General features: G+C 44.3%; 1 protein-coding gene across 10 annotated transcripts in view; it reads left to right on the plus strand.

Annotated features, from left to right (window-relative positions):
- Window positions 1-18317, plus strand: part of ABI1 (abl interactor 1) — a 79193-nt gene that overhangs the window by 34998 nt on the left and 25878 nt on the right. For all 10 annotated transcript variants that reach the window (XM_010226225.2, XM_010226224.2, XM_010226228.2 and 7 more), the window contains exon 3: window positions 13462-13638. In XM_010226225.2, the coding sequence (XP_010224527.1) occupies window positions 13462-13638 (177 nt within the window). The remainder of the gene's footprint in view (window positions 1-13461; window positions 13639-18317) is intronic.

Consider the following 18317-nt stretch of genomic DNA (forward strand, 5'->3'; position numbering starts at 1 on the left):
AGTCCAAAATAGTAACTGCTGCTTCATGATCCATGTGAGGGAATTTGGCCAACTCTACTTTTTTCCTGAATACCTTAGTACACTTGCATGCATCGTGCTGTGACAGCTGGGGTTTCAAAAGAGGTTTGTGTTTAGTGAAGTTGATGATGCTTCTAAGCATATGGCTGTTCATCTGGGGAGAGATACCTGTGGAAGAGAGCACTGCTTACAAAAGGAGTTGAGAAAGGGAGACCAGATGAGAGCGTTGGGTTATCTTGTTCTGCCTCTGGCTTTGAGCACAAAATCCAGGAGTCTGTCATATCCTGGTTGTTTTAGTGCAAAGCGACGTGGAAGAGCTTTTTGCAGTGTAATATCCTGAAGGTGTTAATGTGGATCTGTGGACACTTCCTTCCCAGTTAAGCCTTTGCAGAAGACTAGGTATAAGGAAGGTGAAAGACTTGACTGGTTAGGACTTGATTTCAAAGGAGGGCTGCATTTAGAGCTGCTAAAAGGGATTTGTCAGGCTATGATTATAACCTTTCTGCTTCTCAGTGATCGTGGGAGTGGAAACCTGGTATACAGGACAGGGGGCTAAAATAAAGTTTTCAAACGTGTTATGAAAGAAAAAGATTAACTGCAGAGGGGATAAGCATACTGAAAACTCTTTAAAGTGGGTTTCTGGTAACTAAAGGCTATTTCTGCCATCTTATTCTTCTGAAAATGCCAACACTAGGGAAAAAAGAACAAACTGGCCTTTGCTGGTTATCTTCCCACTGGAGAGGGAGCGCCTCAGAGTGCTGCAACAAAATTATTTGTTGTAGAGACTTGCTCGATTTGTACAAAATCTTGAAAAATACAGAACTTCAATGGTCCTGTTCTGGAGAAAATGCACAGCAATCTTCAACCTTTCAACATTATGGAAACGAAAGAAGAAAAAGAATTTCATGTGTGGTAAAGTGTGCTTGTGGCTTGTGGGAGATGAGATGGTAGATACCACCCCCTTTCACTGAAACTGCTGGATGTGCCATCTGATGGCTGTTCAGTTAATATTCATGGGTTCCTGTCAGCGCATTGCTGACTTGCTGGGGAAACAACAGCTCTCCCACTAGCTTGTGTCACTGCCATCCAATGAAATATGATTAAATAGGCAGAGAAATAACACTGCCCCTTGCAATATTGGGATTAATATGCAATCAAAGCCTTGCTGGTAGGTAGCTAAAGGATACTGTACATCACTTCCACTTGCATTGCCTGCTTTATGTCTTGAGGCACAATCTGTGCCAGGATTATCAGTCTAGGACAGCTCATATACACAAAATGTCTGTGTGTGCATGATTTGGAGGGTATGGGATTTTCTTTATAAAAGGACATGTCCAAAAATTAATTCAGAAAACCTTCAAGTAAGTCCATAAATCTAACGTCAATGAGAATATATATGTTTTTATTCTTTAGCAGCACTTGATTATCTTGAGATTGGCAGTAAATCCACAGAATGGTTGAAGTTGGAAGGGAGATCATTTGCTCCCAAGCCTTGCTCGCACAGGGTCACCTACAAGCATGTTGGCCAGGAATGTGTCCAGATGGCTTCCGAATGTGCGCGGAGAAGGGGACTCCACGACTTCTGTAGGCCACCTGTTCCAGTGCTCTGTCACCCTCACAGTTAAGAAGTTTTGCCTCACATTCGCACAGAACTTCCCGGGCTTCAGTTTGTGGCTGTTGTCTCTTGTCACATCATAGGGCACCACTGAGAAGAGTCTGGCCCCATCCTCTCGACACCCTCCCTTTGGATGCTTACGTGTATTGGTAAGATCCCTTCTCCGTCTTCTCCAGGCTTCACAGACCCAACTCTCAGCTCTCCCTCATATGAGGGCTGCTCCAATCCCTGCATTTTAGCCCTTCTCAGGACTCTCTGCAGTAGCTCCATGTCTCTCTTGTGGCCTCACCAGGGCTGAGCAGGGGGGAAGATCCTCTTCCTTGACCTGCTGGCAACACTCTTCCTGATGCAGACCAGGATACCGTTGGCCTGCTTGGCTGCTGGGCTGCACTGCTAGCTCGTGGTCGATTTGTCCTCCAGGGCTCTCAAGTCCCTCTCCACAGAGCTGCTTTTCAGCAGCTTGACCCTGTATTGGTGTGTGGGGTTATTCCTCCCTAGGGGCAGGCCCCTACGCTTGCCTTTGGACAGCATAGGGCCCAGGATTGACCCCATTAGCTATAGATCTCCACATAGATTCTACCCCCCTTATCATAACCCCCTGAGCTCTGCCCTTTGGGGAATTCTCAGTCACTATCTGCTCATCTCTCCTACCTTCCTGAGCTTGCCTGAACGGCTGCAGCCACGTAGCGTGCCTTTATTGTTGGCAAATGTTTCGTTATTGCAGTTATGACAAAAATCAAGCACCCTAATTCAAGCTAAGGCCGGTTAACTCACTTCTTCAAATGTTTTTCCCCTTCAAATTTTGAAATGCCAGCTTGAAACTAAGTGTGGGCTAGGGGGCATTTTGTTTATTTTTCAGACATGAGCACTCTGCCTTGTCTATTTTTTGGCCTGTCAGCTCGTTACCTCTGACAAACTTTCTAAAAGTTCAAACTTGTTCTGTTTAGTTTATTTTCTTACAGTTTTTTTTAAGATAGTTTCCTTTTCAGCCACCTGCAGAGCTCTTTGCAATTGCACATGTTCATCTCCTGTGAAGTTGCTTTTTTTGGCACACAAAATGCTTTTCATACAACATACAACTCTATTCTACTCCCATGGTGGTTCTTTAGTGAGTCCAAACTACTGAAGAAGCCTTTTAATTTTGCTTTTCTGTCTTTGTGCTTTTCTTCAGTCAAGAATATATTTAGACTTGTATGTTTTGTTTAATTCTAGACAAGTGCATTGCTTCCAGTAAAGAAAACAGGGACTTAGCCACTTCAGAAACACAGAAACTCTCATGGAGAAGCTCCCATAAGCACATTTTGTTCCTTTTTTTAATGAACCTATTCATACATGTGTATCTTGAGGATTATCCAGAGACAATGAAATATGAAACAACTGAAATCTTATTTTGCATACTGAAAAACGCTTGCACCTACAGTCAAGGCTTCGATTTTGCATAATCAAAAGCATTTATCTACTTTTTATGCTTTTTAAAACTAAATACAAAGTTAACATGTTATGACTTCATGTCCCAACTATCAAAATCAATCAGGACTGTACACTTGAAAATCTTCTGTCTTGAAGCATCTTCTGTTTTAAACGTCTTTCTCTCTCAGCAGATCTCTGCCCTTTATTAAGTCATTGGTTCCATTAATCAGTTCCTCTTTGGAAGTGTGTAAAGCAGCTGGTACTAGTTAATATTGAAAGGGTCATTCAGGTTTCATTGTGTTTATCGTCCCCTCTGCCTAGCAAGCTGTACATGTCTTGGCGAAGGGAAGATAAGGGAAGGCAGAGAGAGGTTGGTATAAGAAAGAACTGTCCTTCACATAGGTGTGTGCTGTGTTTTAAATGCAAATGGGTGGTTTGTGGTGGTTGTCTGGCCATGCGGTGGAGTTTTGGTCTGATACAGAGCTGGGTTTGGCCTTCCTGTCACGTAGCAGCTGTGAAGTAGTGGTCTGTGTTGTTCAGCCACAACTGAAACTCCAGCAAATACTAGAAAGTGTATCCAGAGTGTTCTGGGATTTATGTTAGAAGAGGAAAAACATGAGGAAGTTTTTCTTTTGATGGTGAAAAGCCACTCGACTTTTGGTGGTGAAACTTTTGGTGGCGGAAAGCTGCAGACGTTAGGAGGCAGATAGAAGGCAAGTGCAAATAGTCTCTTTGCCTTTTTCTATATCCCCCCACAGAAATCTCCATTAGTGATTTTTTTGTTGTTGTTGTTTATTGAACTCATTCTTGAAAAGCGAATTGGAGTAGCAAGTGGATGTGGAAGACCCAAAACTTAGCTAGTTGCAAAAATTTGTTGTGTACTTCGTGGACGTGTATCAGAGGATAACAGAGGACGTAAATAAAGCATGCAGTGTGCTTTTTATTGAAGTCTATGCCTATTTCGTGTGCTCAAACAGTTAAAATGAGCAGTAGTGCTTGTCATAGCGTAGAAATGTGACCCATAACTCACTCCTGTATTTTCATAAACAGTTAAGAACAGCAGTGACAGCTGTTTTGCAGAGAAATCTTGGGCAGGTTTGCCAGCGCTTTTGGCTCGGAAGCCCCCCGAGTGGCCGTGTGTGGCCGCGTTGGCTGTGCCTGCCTGTGCTCCGTCCCCTCGGGGCTGCCGCAGGGGTGACCCGCGGCCTGCTTGCCTGGCGGGGCGCGGGAAGCCCGGCAGGACCGGGAGCAGCCGCAGGCTGCCGCGTGCCAGGCTCCCGCTCCCGGCCGTCGCTCCGAGCCGTCCCGCGCTTCCCACGGAGCGGCCGGCGTCGCGGCGGGCGGCCTCCTTCCGCGTGCAGGGCCAGCTGCTCCGCAGCGCGCGCTGACCTCCGCGCTCCAGGTGTTGGACGTTCCATCTCTCCAGCGCTCCTCTGGACTTCAGCAAAGTGCTTCTGGCATTTCACCCATGCAGTGGGGAAGGAGGGAGGACTCTCACCTTCAACTGTTTCCTTTCCATAAGGAGGGCCTCTGCATAGCTCCATTTGTCTTCAGCTGCCATCTGCAGCCTTCCTTCCCACAGCTCTCTGCCTGTTCCCCAAGACACTCCTGCAAACCTCTCCTCCTTATGCTCTGTCTTGACACCATCTTCCTTGCAGCTGGGGGAGGGCTTGATGAGATGCTCTTGAATCCCTTCACGGTTGGTCCTCATTCACAGAGCCCCATTTTACAAGGTAGCCTTTCAGTGGCAGAATTCATCAAGTTCCTCCAGCTGCCCCATTTGTGTTTGCAGCTCTTGCATGAGCAGGCTCTGACGTAGCCTCTAGGGAACAATGTGAGGGAAGCTGCTTCTCACCGGTTTTGTAGGAAGGATGCGTTTGTGCCCTCCATGGAAGCTCTACTGTTTCCAGTTGGCACGTGAGAGATGGATTAAGTATGGGCTCGAGTCCGTGTGGGCTCTTGGACACCTGGGGCAGTTTCTTCGCTCTTATTTTTGTCCTAGAACGTCACACACCCGCTCACAGCCCTCCAGCCTGTCCTTGCTCTCTGTCCACCTTCTGCTCAGTTTCTCCACAGAAAATTGGACTAGGTTTGCTAGTAGGGCACTCTGCAAAGGGAATATAAAAATAATCATTTTGCGGAGCAGCGCTTTCTTTTCCTGCTCTTTAATGCCTTTGTATATGTGTATGTGCAGCTTCACAGGCTGTTGTGGATATTGATGTCTTTCTGCGTTCGGTTCTTGGGAACCGTAGTCTTCCTTTCAGAAAAACGTTTCCATTTCCATTACTCCACCAGCAGGTGGTCCAAGGTTGGGTTATTTGTCTTTGTCCAATAAAACTTGCAACCTGTTTCTCTAGCTCTTTTTTTTTCAGCTACTTGATTTTAATGAGGCTTATCACTATATCAGGCTCCCTCTTTCTCTTTAATTAAAGATTTATCAATATTTAGCACTTGCAAACACATGCTCTGGTTGGCCAGAAATCAATTTTTTAATTAAGCTCGCCTTGCACAAAGCTAGCTAGAGCTTAAGAAATGTAATAGCGATGCAGGAATCCTGGATGGGACATGCTGTGGACTGTGTGCATTATTGTTCTGTATTCTGTGCTTCCACTCTGTAAAACCAAGCATCAAACAGAAGGTTCTGAGTAAATGGGGTGCCTGTGGCTGATTTCCCTCTGTTGTCCTGATATCCAAGGAAAAAAACTTAATTTAAAGGTAGAGAAGGTTTTCTCTGAGTTTTTAGCGCTGTTTTTCGGAAAGTCTGGCTGGCTTTTTGCTGGGGGCTGTTGCTAGGAGGACCTGAGAAAAGCTGTTAGTGAGCTGGGAGAATCCAAGGAAATCTGCTAGTGTGTGTAGAGAGAAGGATTTAAATTACTGGATCAAAGGCCGACTGCATAGGAGAACCTGAAATAGAGTTTCTGTTCAGACATGAGCTATGAAATTTAATGCTAAACAGTTTAAACTGAAACAAAAAATGCACTCTCAGCGTCCCCCCCGCCACCCCGACGATGCTGGCCGGTGCATTGGTAGCACCCTGCTACCAGGGGATCTGGTAGGGGATCTTTAGGGGATCTGCTATTGGGGGTGTGTTTGTATTTACCTTGAATATGCATATATGGATGCATGTATATACACAGGATCTGTGTGCATTATGTGTGTGGTATCTCAGGCAGCAGGACTTGCATTTTCTTGTGCTGCCCCCTGCCCCGTTGTCCCTCTGGCGTCTCCCTCGCAGGCGCCTGGGCCTGCACAAGCTGCCGTGTGTGTCGCTGACCTTAGTTCACTGTGTTAATCTGGAAGAGCTCTTGCTTGTGAACCGCGGCTGCGGGAAAAGGAAGGTTTCAGATTAAAGGAACTCTTGCTTATGCAGCTGCTCTCGCCTTTTACCTCGAAAGGCCTGGGTTTACCGGGACTTCAGGGCATGAACTTACCCGGAGAACCTGTCCTCTCGGGTGCCCTGAGGCGCCCGCGGGCAGGCGGCTGCGTCCTGGTCGCCCTGGTCATCCTGGTCGCCCTGAAATTGTGCTGGGCTGTGGGAGCGTGTTGGTGACATAGTCATGAAGTCCTTATATTCTAGAAAGGATTTGAGGAAAGGAACTTGGAAAAAAAACCTCCTTCTCAGTTCACCGTGATAACACTCTTATTTTTGCTAAGCGTGGCTTTCTGCTGTGCATGGAAGGGTGATTTGGTGCAATGTGTCTTTAGCAGGCTTGATTCTGGTGACCATCCAAAGGTTATAGATGGCTTGACAGTTATAGATGTCTTGAATTCATCTCTCTTGAGGGCTAAGATGAGAAAAACTCCCACCTTTTTACTGTGAAACTGAAAGCCAAGCAGTCTGAAGTTTCTGGTATGGTAATTCTAGATGAATTTTTTTCAATGCCATCTAGGGACATCAGCTTCACACAGCTGTGTGAAGCGATGGCCAAGTGGGCACGATAAAAGGATGCATCTGCTTCCATCTGAATGGTGGGTGTTGACCTATCAGCCCCCGGTAGAGGGGCAGTATTCCCATCAAAGTCTTTTTTCCAGGTTTTTTGTATGTTCTTCAAGTGCTGCTTAAGAACACATCTGTGTTGAAGAACTCTGAGGTAAAATTCAAAAATCTTTTTAAGCCCAGGTCAGCACCATGAAAGCACAAAAAAGAACAGTGCATGAGGATATTAATGCTTTTCTGCCTGGAAACAGAGTCCTGTGAGTCAGTTTTGTCATTTAAATTTGGAGCTTTCTCCAAGAAGAAAATGATTTTTGAAAATAGTTATAAATTACGTATATTTTTATAAGAGAATTTTATATCATTATATGTTCTTGGAGTTTGGGTGAGTAGTCACAGCACATGTTCTAAAGGCCATGGAGAAGAGTTAAGCTTGCTTGTCCTGGATTGCAAACAATCTGGAAAAGTAGCTAGGATATTAAGGATCATTGTAACATCACTGATGAAAGAAAATTCAGAAATTAGAAGAAATTAGGAGAAATTAGGTTTTCAGACTCAAGCAGCCTTTTGATCAAATCCTTGAGCAAAGTTTAGAAGCCCTCTTGGTGTGTGGTGCAGACAGACCCTCGAAACTGCTCAGGTCTGGTCTGCAGCTGAGCTGATCACTGGCCTCATGGGTTGCAGTGTGTGTGGACAGACAACATAGCATAAACAACTGCCACGTTCAATGGCCCCAACTTCACTGGGGCTTTTTCTGCAGCTCAACTGAGCAGGGGAAAGGGGAAGAAGCAGCCCAGTTGCCTGAGATCTTGTTTCCTTTTATTTAAAAGATTTTCTTCATTTTCAGTAAGACAGAGACTTGTTTTATTTCTGCAGGTAGGTTCATGAGGTTCTTGGATGGTGTCTTGAGCTTGATATGTATATAAGTAATTGAGTCAGGTCATTAAATTACTTGCACTTTTATCAGAGTTAATGAAAGATGTAATTTGTAACATTGTATAGATACCTGATTGCATATAGTATCCTTAAGAAAGCTTTGTGCTTGTTTGTTCTTGGTTGTTTCTCATGTGCTATGAACCCATAACTGATCTTTTCTGCAGAATTGTCTCATTATTTCTCTTGCAGTGCAAATTTCTGAACTGTATTTCTGAAACAGAACAGGTTACTGTTCTTAACATCACATTGCTTAATTTCAGGGAAACTTTTTGTCCTAATGCCATTAAATAGCACAACAATGAAATCTGTGGTTTCCTTTTTCTCTGTTTCCTTTGGGTGACACTGCAGTTTAAGGCCTCAGTGTATGAGCCTATAGAAATAAACAGAAAATGTGTCTCGTTAATCTGCAGAATTTAATTAGTATTTTAAATTATAATTATAATTAAATTCTCTAAACATTACGATTTATTTATTACTGCTATGGCTGACTGAATCAAAAAAATGCAGCTCACCTTTACAGATGCTAAAGCAGACCTTACTTTTCATATTCAAAGATGAAGACGGGAGCTTGGAGCGGTCCCGGCGCTCCGGAAGGAGGTTGGGCTCTCCCTGGGCTCTCTCCCGCCGGGCACTGGGCTCTTCGGTGCCGGGGCGGGCAGGAAAGGCGCCTCTGTGCAGCGCTTTGCACAGGGCCGGGCCCCCTTTCTGCAGACAGGGTGTTTGGTGAACTGCTGGGCTCGCTTCATGTGTCAAACCTGGTGTCCTCATGGGCTTCTTTCTGACTAGAAATCCTACTTTTTAATATCCTCTTTTCCTTATGCTCACCTACCGAGCAATAGCCTAAGTGTAGGCTAATTTCACTGCGTTCAAATATCAAACGAGTGAAATGCTCTGATTTCTCCGTTAATTTGGCTTCCGACAGCGCTGCCTTTCGCGAGGCCGGTGACCCTTAGGAGAGGCTTGAGCAGAAGGCTGCCGGGGAGAGCAGCAGCCCTGCACGGCGCCGCGTCCGCAGCGTGTGACTGACACAGAACGTGCTGGCAGGGCGGCGTGGGAAGCGGTAACGGGTTCAGCTGTTTGATCTTTCGACTGTACTTTTGCTCATATAAAGTAGCTCTGATCTATTTGCTAGTGTTTAGGTGTGTATAATGCCGTTTACATGGTAACCAGGGCTCTGCATATTTGAAATACAGCACCAGTAGCAGATACCACCCAAAATCCTGTATTCAACCTCAAACCGAAAGGGTGAAGAAGGGAAACTACAGTATTTGCAAAAGACTGTTGCTGATAACAAGCTGTCCTGTCCATGTTTTTGTCCTTGCTTTCCCTTAAGTCGCAGCCCAGGAGTCGTGGGGAGTTGGAGCCTACATCCTTCCTTGAATCCATGAACTTGGAGCCAAATTGAAAACTTCTTGTACCTCTGAGCCTAGAGCCAAATTGCAGAGCTGCTGACAGGCAGCTCTTCGCAGCGCAGGGTCTTTGACGGAGGATTGTGACATAAAAATAAGTTCTTAAAACTTTAGTGTGAAATAGCCTCAGAAACTGTAAATAAAATGACTGTGTAATTACAGGCTTTTGTGTGTGCCCCTCATGTGCTTCATTTATTTATTTATTTGTGTTAAGAACGAGGAAATGCCAGTGGAGTGACTCTTCCCTCGTCCCCTACTTCATGGTTAAAGCTTTAACTTGGTGCCTCCGCCCGTGTGCACAGGCTGGGACTGCGGTTCCTGGGGGACTTGCTGCTCACGCTTCATGTTCAGCAGCCCCTCTGCTCGCTGGTGGGTCCTGGGCGCTTGGTCTTTCCTCCCTTAACAAGGAGAGAAAAGGAAAACTGTGTCAGCTGCATCAGTGCTGCCCTTGGCTTGGAGGCTGCCTTGGAGGGAGCAAACGGTTGCATTTTAACTCTACATCCTGTTGACAAGCTCGTTCTTTCCTATGGTTTTGACCCGGGCAGGTAGTGGAGGTAACTAAGGAGTAGGAGTGCTGGGCTCGACTGCGGCCCTGGGCGAGCGAGCGCCTTCCCGGGCAGCCAGCCCTGGTGGCAAGGGGGGCCCTGCTGGGTGGGTCCAAATAGGGTCCCTTTGGGAAACTTGCTGTGGCTACAGAAGGGCTCTCTTCTCCTTCTCCCAAATCAGTCCAGTGCTGGACTTTTTCCTACAGGGCTGTGTTACTTAGGAGTATGAATCCCTTCCCTATTCCACAGATTCTCCGACTACGTCTTGGATTTGTTTTCAGCACAGGCCAAATGTACTTGAAGTCAGTCCATCTGTTTTTAGGGTTTGTTAAACCTGTATTAATCCCAGCCTCTTGGCAGCATTTTGACCCTCTCAACCTGTGCGGATTAGAAAGAGGTTTTGTGTGTGAAATTGCCAATTAACTGTTGTTTAGGGCTCTCGTTGGGCCAGAGTGGGCTTTCGTGGCCACACTGTGCGAAGGGTCTAGTTTGGCTGTTGCCTGGGGCTTTTCTCTCAGTATTTTACTATTGGCTGATTGTTTAGATAGTCCATCCGGCTAAAAACCGTGTGTTTTGACTTTTTCTTCTTCTGGAGCTGAAAAAAACTCCTCAAGCTATATTGCTGAGGACCAAGCATTAAACTTCCTTATCAACATCAAGCAAATAGATACTTAAAATGAAAAACTGTCAATTGCTTTGGATCGCCTAGTGAGCACATAACAATTAATGTCATGCAGCCTTTATGGAGCTGGAGAGAGTCATTCCTTCCCAAAGAAGCAGGATGCCTCATAGGAGCGTGTTGCCCTGGGCAAGGCGGGTGCTTGGGAACCTTTGCTTCACACGGGGCAAAATAGTCCCGTGTCTTTTCCAGTGCACCAGAACCAGAGTTGCAGTTTCCTAATGGCTTTGAGCAGCAAATGCATCTCTTGTGCAGGCCTGCATACTGCTCAGCTCTTACATACGTACCATAGGTGCTGGCCCTGCACCCTGCTGCAGAGTCTTCCCTCCCTTGGTTTACATTACTGAGGTCTGTGGAAAGATTTCAGCTCACTGCTCTATGTCTGATTTTGAATAAGCTGACTGACATAATTAATATATGCTCTTTTCCTGTTCTTGTCCTGTTTTTTTTTTTTTTTTTTTCCCCTTCTGCATAGGGAAGAATTTGCTGTAAGTCATGTTTCAAGGCATGTATGGTACAGCATCTGTTCTTGGAATTTCTTATCCTCTGCTCCAGTAATTTATGGAATTTTCATTGTTCATTGCAGGGAGGAGAAGACGGCCTCCAAGGGCCACCTGCTAGGAAAAGATGCAGCTTTTCATGCCGTGAAGGGTTCCCCCTTCCTTCCCCCCTAAAAAAGAGAATTCTTTTAGTGCTGTGTTTAGTGCTTTAGTGCTGTGTTGTTTAGGTGTCTCTAAATTAAGATTTTTTTCACCTATGTAGCCCTCATTTATTAGAAAATGTGGAGATTTGCAATGTAAAATAGCTGCAAAATAGCTTAGAGTTCTGTAAGACCATTCGTGACCTGATGTTTTAGTGATCCATTGAACAAAACAGCTCAGATTGCACAGATTGATGAGAAAAAAAAAAGACCTAAGAACATGTAGAAGAGAATTCAAATAATGTTTCTCAATGTTTCAGAAAGCCAACCAAAAGGCAAGGAGTGTATAATCCGAGCAGAACTAATGTGTAAATTTGAGATTCTAGAGGGAAAAGAAAAAATAATAGCTGGAGTTGAAGAAACAGAGCTGGTCCCATGTCTTAGCTCTTCTGCTCTGTCTTCTGTGAAATTGGCTGCCAGAGCAGCTGTGGTTTAGTGGCTGATTTCTGATACCGATGGGGTACATACTTCATGCATAGGACTGCATCATTTGGTAAGGTGCTTTAATTTGGGTTTCCTGATTTTGAGGATTTGCGAGAGCCTTGAGCATTTATAACACTGAAGTTTGCTCCAAAGCTGTATTTTAACTGTATTTTTTTTGGCATTGATTTACTTGGAATTGAGTTAGTTGAATATCTTGTGTTTCTTTGGAAAATCTCTACTGCTATATTTGTATTCAGCTTTCTTATTCCTCTAAAGTAAAAGGAGCCTTTGCAAAGTTACAAGCTGGCTGTTATTTGGCTTTAAGCTGTGCAAACAGGCCTGCTTCATGTCGCTGATTTAGTTTTGTGTTCCACTTGTGCTCTCACTTGCAATCTGCATTACAACATACAGAAGCTGTTAAGAAGTTTAATTCTTCATGTATTTACTCAGAAGAATTTAAGATTATGCGAACATGTACACAAATTCAAGGCAAAAAAAAAAAAAAACCTACTTCATCCTTTGAAGGCGTTTCATAGGGAACTCGGAATGGTGGCTTTCCTAGAAGCTGTCACTTACTGGCTCTTCACCTCTCTTAGTTTTACTGTCTTGATTTGTACAGAAGTGCAGTGAAATATTAACTTATTTTATGTTTCATCTTTGATGCTTTGTGCTTTACTAAGCAAAATCTGCGTGTCACAGTATCCATTTCAGATTAGGACAGATGGCCATTTCTAGAGACTTGCCTAAACCACTAGTGAAAGACAAGGAATTTCTCTCTCAGCTTTGAGAGTCTTTCTGTGACCACCTGCCCAAGAGAAACTGAGGCTTAGAGACCCAAGATTATTTTCTTCAGCACGTGGGCTAAAAAGTGATGTCTCTGTAGGATTTGGTCCAAGTCATTAGGAGAAGAGTGGTGGTTGAGGCTGAATACCAGCTACTGCAGTGAGATCCTGAGGTTTTAGCAGGCACTTAGATCAGTAAGCGCAGGCTCTGGGTGCAGAAACAGGCTCCCATCTGGTATCTGATGCTTGAGTGGTGCTGGTTCTCCCACAAATGGCACTCTAGCTGTGCTTCCCTTGCACACAGATGTTATCTTACAGCTAGATGTTATCTTACCTTGCACGTGCTGTGAGACTTGCTCTGACCCTTCCCAGACTGCTGGGTTGACCTCCCCTTTTCTCTTTAGCTTTTTTTCCTGAAAGATAGCAATGCTCAGCATGGGTATAAATTTTGTTTTCCTTTACAGTTGTCAGTAAAGCTCTGTTTTATTCTTTTAGTAAAGCAGTTGTACATGATGTGACTGACACTAGCCTCAGTGCTGAAATGAGTCCTTAGCTATGAGAGCTGTTACTCTGATACAGACCGATGACTTTACTGAAAAAAATTATCACAGACTGGTAAAGCTTAGTCCCCCTCTGGTGCTCCGGGCAAATTGCTTAGCTTGTCTGTCAGGGTGTCCCAGCTGCGGACTTGAGTCATTTATTACTCCTGTTGGTCACAGGAATGTTGAAGGTCAACCTGTAAATACTGTGTCTGTGTCTTTATAGTGTCAAAGCAGTAATGTATAGTTGTAATTTTATTATAAATATTGGTTATTTTATTAAAGTGCAGATATTTCTAACAACATTCATGTAGGCTAAACTCATTTTGTCAATAAACCAACATGTCTCCAGCAGTGTTAACTTGACTCTCATTCTCTTTGTCTAACAGCAGAGCCTAAACATGTAGTTAGCTCCATAAAGAAAGCAGCAGATGCCTAAAGAAACTTGTACTCTCTTCTTTTTTGATCCAGACTGTGGACATCCATAAAGAGAAGGTTGCTCGCAGAGAGATAGGCATTTTGACAACCAACAAGAACACATCAAGAACTCACAAAATCATCGCGCCGGCGAACATGGAGCGGCCTGTAAGGTATATTCGAAAACCTATAGACTACACAGTGCTGGATGATGTTGGCCATGGTGTAAAGGTAAGAACACCTGGAAACTTGAGGGTTGCAAATAACACAGAAGAGGAGATAGGGTTGGGGTGGGCTGTTCCTAAAGTGCATTTACTGATATGGTAGGAAGGGTCACAGGTTGCAGCCACGTATGAACTTTCACTAGCAAAAGTGGATTATTTTGCACATTTTGCACTTTTTGTTGGAACAGTGTGTGTCATAACCTGGTGATTGTTGGTGGTAGTGCCAGTGTCTGGAAACCACAGCTCATGATCTTGATGGGCATTTTATAGAGGCATCATTAGCCTAATGACTTGTCAGAAAAGCCATGACTGACTTCTAAAATTTTCACTCCTTCCACTTCTGAATAAATTTCCTCTGACACTCCCCTTATCTCTCTTTGGTATTGAGAGAAATTAAGAAGTCTTGGGAAAAATGGCTGGTAGAATGTTTCTGGTGGGGTTTGTTTGTTTTGCAGGGGGGTGGGAAGTCAGCTAAGTCAGCATTGAAATCTCAATGACATTTGTTATCTCACTTATTTGTACATTTGGGCAGCTCGTTCTCCCCCTCTGTAAATAAAAGCTTTTATAAGTTAATGGGTACCCCTCAACCACTCTCTACTCTGGAGTGGTTGTAGCCAAAGTGAGTTAATTGGCACCCTTTGCTCCCTGGACATATTTTAATAGCAGATAATAGCTTGGTATTTCCCCTGAGCAGGCCTTCAAGGTATACTCAGTTCAAAACAGTCTTCCCTTGAACAGCATTAAAAAGCTTTTATTCAAGACCCGTGTTTCCTCTAACACTTGATGTGCTCTGGCCAGTTGGCGGGGCAGCCGGATGAACCCTTCGTGTGCCACTTGAGGGGATCAGCTGTCGAGGGGCAGAGCTTTCCGAATTCCTCTGCACAAGCAGTGGCGGCCCCATGGGTTTGGTGACCCTGGGAGCGCTCCGAGGAATTCCACTTCCAGCCCAGGCTAGTTGACTTGAATGTACCTCTAGCCCATGGCAGCTTTAGGGGTATGAATTAGTGAAAGTCTTGTGCTGTTAGCAAAACCTGTATCTGAACTCGTAACTTTTAAGGTTGTTTTACACTGAAAGTCTAAGCTAGAGTGGATGGAGTGCAGTCCTGTAAAGAAATTTGAGACATGGCCTAAATTATTATAAAATCAAGAACACTGGAGTCAGAAGTTGTTGTTTATTATAATGTCTGCATGTGAGAAGAGAGCTCTATGGAAAGCAAATCCTACAATCCACGAATCCAGTTATCAGCTATTCATTTCCACATCTAAGTGTTCCAGGGTCAGGTCCTGGAAAGGGCTCCTGAAAAGTAGAATAATTACTGCTAGTCTCCGAAGCAGATGCCTTTCAGAGCAACTTGCAGCATGCAGGCTCAAAACTAACTGCTTGATCCATAAACCCTGACGTTTGCTGTGAAGTTAGGCTATATCGCATTTTCTGATATGACTGCTTGCTTTTGGGAGTGCTCTTGCCTTTATTTTAATAACATGATTCTGTCACCTTAGTGGGGGAAACTGATGTGCTGTTTGCCTATTTCTAGGTGGGTCTGAGGAAATACTCTTAATGGGTGTTTGGGACTTTTTACTCTAAGTGGTTTAACTTTATATTAAAAAACTTGGTCTGTGCAGAGATAGCTTCTAGAAATAAGCCAGTTAGGATCTTGTTACAAATCAGATACAAACTATGACTGACTACGGTTCCTGTACTGGGTGACTTGCCGGAGTCTGGTTTATGGCCCCTCTGGAAGATCAGAAGCACTGATGGGAAAGATGAGGTTGGTGTCTGCCATACGATCGAAACCAGCCTCCAGCCCAGCCTCACGTGTACAGCTCGAAGGGAACTTGCTTGTTGTGTCCACAGGCCCCCGTGCAGATAGTGCAGTTTTAAGGAGCTCAAATCAAAATAACTTGAGATCTGGCTCAGGTCCCCCTGGAAGTTGGCACAAATAACACGTGGCCATGTGTCTGTGTTGCATCTTGCACCTACAAATTAGGAGGAAAGGTATGAAAAATTGCATTACAGACTTTGATACATCCAGCATGTCCTTAGAGGAGATTCAGACTGTTTTATGTTCTTGACCAAACACTTTTTCCCAGGTTGGTGGATGCTGGTGCGTCTGCTGAGGCCTTATTAGAAACCATTTTTATCCAGAGGAGGGAAAAAAAAGTGCATTCTGATAGAGGAGCTGTCAGTATGACTGACTATATGTCCTTGATTCTCTTCTGCTGTGGTAGCTGTCAGTAACGTAGATATGCTGTAACACGTAGGTTGACAGTTAAGTATAAGAACATATATGTATATTTTTTATACTTAAACTATAACCCACAAGTTGACACTTATTATTTAAATGTGTGCATATATATACATGCATGTATGTATATATGTAAGCATTATATATATATCTATATATACACACACACACGCACACATGTCTATAAAGTCAAAACCAGCATGCCTTTTAAAAATGGTTTGCCTGTGACAGGGCTTTCCCTCCCGACACACGTGTTGTGCGCGTGGCTCCGGGAAGCTCCCGGGCAAGTGCCTTGGCCAGGCTGCAAAGTATTTTCTGAGTCGTCACCTTCTGGGGACGGGGGAGCGTAGCTGAAGACATTCCTGGTAAAGCAGAGAAACTGTCGTGGTGTGAGGGACCACCTTCTGTAAAAATCCTGGTTTAAATCTATTAGGTAGATGTTACTTTAACACTTCCTTCCTTCTCTTCCCCTTCTTTTGTGGAGGGGGAAAAAAAAAAGCAGTTATGTGCCAGCATATAAATAGGTCAAATACAATTACTCATACAGAAAATGCTCAGTTTAAGAGGGGGGAGAAGGAGGAGGGAGCTTGGAAGCAGTCTTAAAAGCCCTGAAGTTGCCTTTAGAATTTATTACATTTTTTTTTTTTTTTTTTTTTTTTAAGAAAAGGAGGCAGGTGGAGTTGCAGCAATTTGTAAGATGGGAGCTGCGTAGCTCCTTACCTTAATGGAAAAGATATCTTATAGCAAGTGGAGATAAAATGCTGAAGTGTAATTGGATTGAATTTATTATATGCAACTATCAGTTCTTCTAAAACAAATGTGTACGAACACTGAGTGTTTTTCAGCTGTGTTGGAAGGAGAATTTTGAAATGTCCTACCCATAAAACATTTGCATTTCAGTCCACTCACGCTGTAGGGAGCTTTCTGGGCGAGGAAGACAAGCAGGAGCTGAGCACTCAAATACTACGCGAGGAAATGGAGGCTGGGAGGGCTCTCGAGGAGCAGCTAGAGCCCAGCCGTGCCGAGCGCTCCGTGAGGAGGAGCGCGGTGCTGCTGACCGGTGTCACCGCTCTGCCTGCCCAGCTCGTCTGGGATATTCGTGCTCAGAGCTCTGCTTGCCAAGCAGAAATGCAGACGTGATGCTGTGGGGGTAGGGGGCTGCCTAATCGCTGCTTGCTGTTCCCTGCGGGCGAGGAGCTTTTATGTGCTAGCCACTTGCATATTAACTCTTAAATAATGCACTGGAAAAAAAAAAAAATGAAGCAAGCCAGGGATGTTGAACCTTTGGCTCCCTTGATACTGTATTAGCCTGCATTAGATACACTTGCTTCAAAGGAAGTTATGTTTCCAATTTCATCGGTGTCCCATCATCGTTCGTAGGATAGCAGCTAAACGGTAAATACTGCAGTGAGTAAAGAAGGTTTTCTGGGGGAAAAGGTAATTTTCTCTCCCAGTTCCAAAACTTTGTTGTGAGTGCTGCTACTAGGTGTCTTCCGGAGGACACTTGTTCCTGGAAATCCAGGAGTGTGCCTGGTGTCATCTGATAGGAGGTACACTTCAGGTCCTTCTGATTGCCAAAGATCTTGACAGTGCACGGACTCTTTTATTTCCTAGTTTTGAAAAAAAAAAATGTAGCTGTATTCAAACTGCTTGAATGCCTTGGGTTGGTAATTAAAATTTGGGTTGGTAATAAAAGGCAGGAGTCTGAGGTAGGTTGCTCTGAATAAGAAGACTATAAGTAAGCACTGAGGAAGCAACACTGAGTTTGCCCATCACAGTTTGACATGTAAAAACATATCATAAAAAGTAAGATGCAACTTGGAAAATTTACCTGCTCAGTTTGGAAATCAAAAAAGGAGAGAAAGGAGAGGAAAGCAGTAGTGACAGGTGACATCTAGTTACTATATTAATAGAATACAATGTAATTACTGGGTTGCAAATAACAGTGGAGGATATTCTGAGTTAAAGATAAAATTTCAGCAGAGGGGGGAAAAAAAGAATCATAGAATCATAGAATCATAGAATGCTTAGGGTTGGAAGGGACCTCTAGAGATCATCTAGTCCAACCCCCCTGCATACGCAGGGACACCTAAAGCACGTGGCACAGGACTGCATCCAAGCGGGTTTTGAAGATCTCCAGAGAAGGAGACTCCACAACCTCTCTGGGCAGCCTGTTCCAGTGCTCTGTCACCCTCACTGTTAAGAAATTTTTCCTTAAGTTCCTATGGAATTTTTGATGTTTCAGTTTCCGGCCATTTCCTCTAGTCCTATCAGTGGCCACCACTGAAAAGATACCATGACCGTCCTCTGCACTCCCTCCCTTGAGGTATTTATATACACTGATTAGATCCCCTCTCAGCCTTCTCTTCTCCAGGCTGAACAGGCCCAGCTCCCTCAGCCTCTCCTCATAGGGCAGATGTTCCAGGCCCCTGATCATCCT

Source organism: Tinamus guttatus, unplaced genomic scaffold (assembly GCF_059628265.1).
Source record: "Tinamus guttatus ecotype Peru unplaced genomic scaffold, ASM5962826v1 Tinamus_guttatus_pri_ptg000530l, whole genome shotgun sequence".
Classification (NCBI taxonomy): domain Eukaryota; kingdom Metazoa; phylum Chordata; class Aves; order Tinamiformes; family Tinamidae; genus Tinamus; species Tinamus guttatus.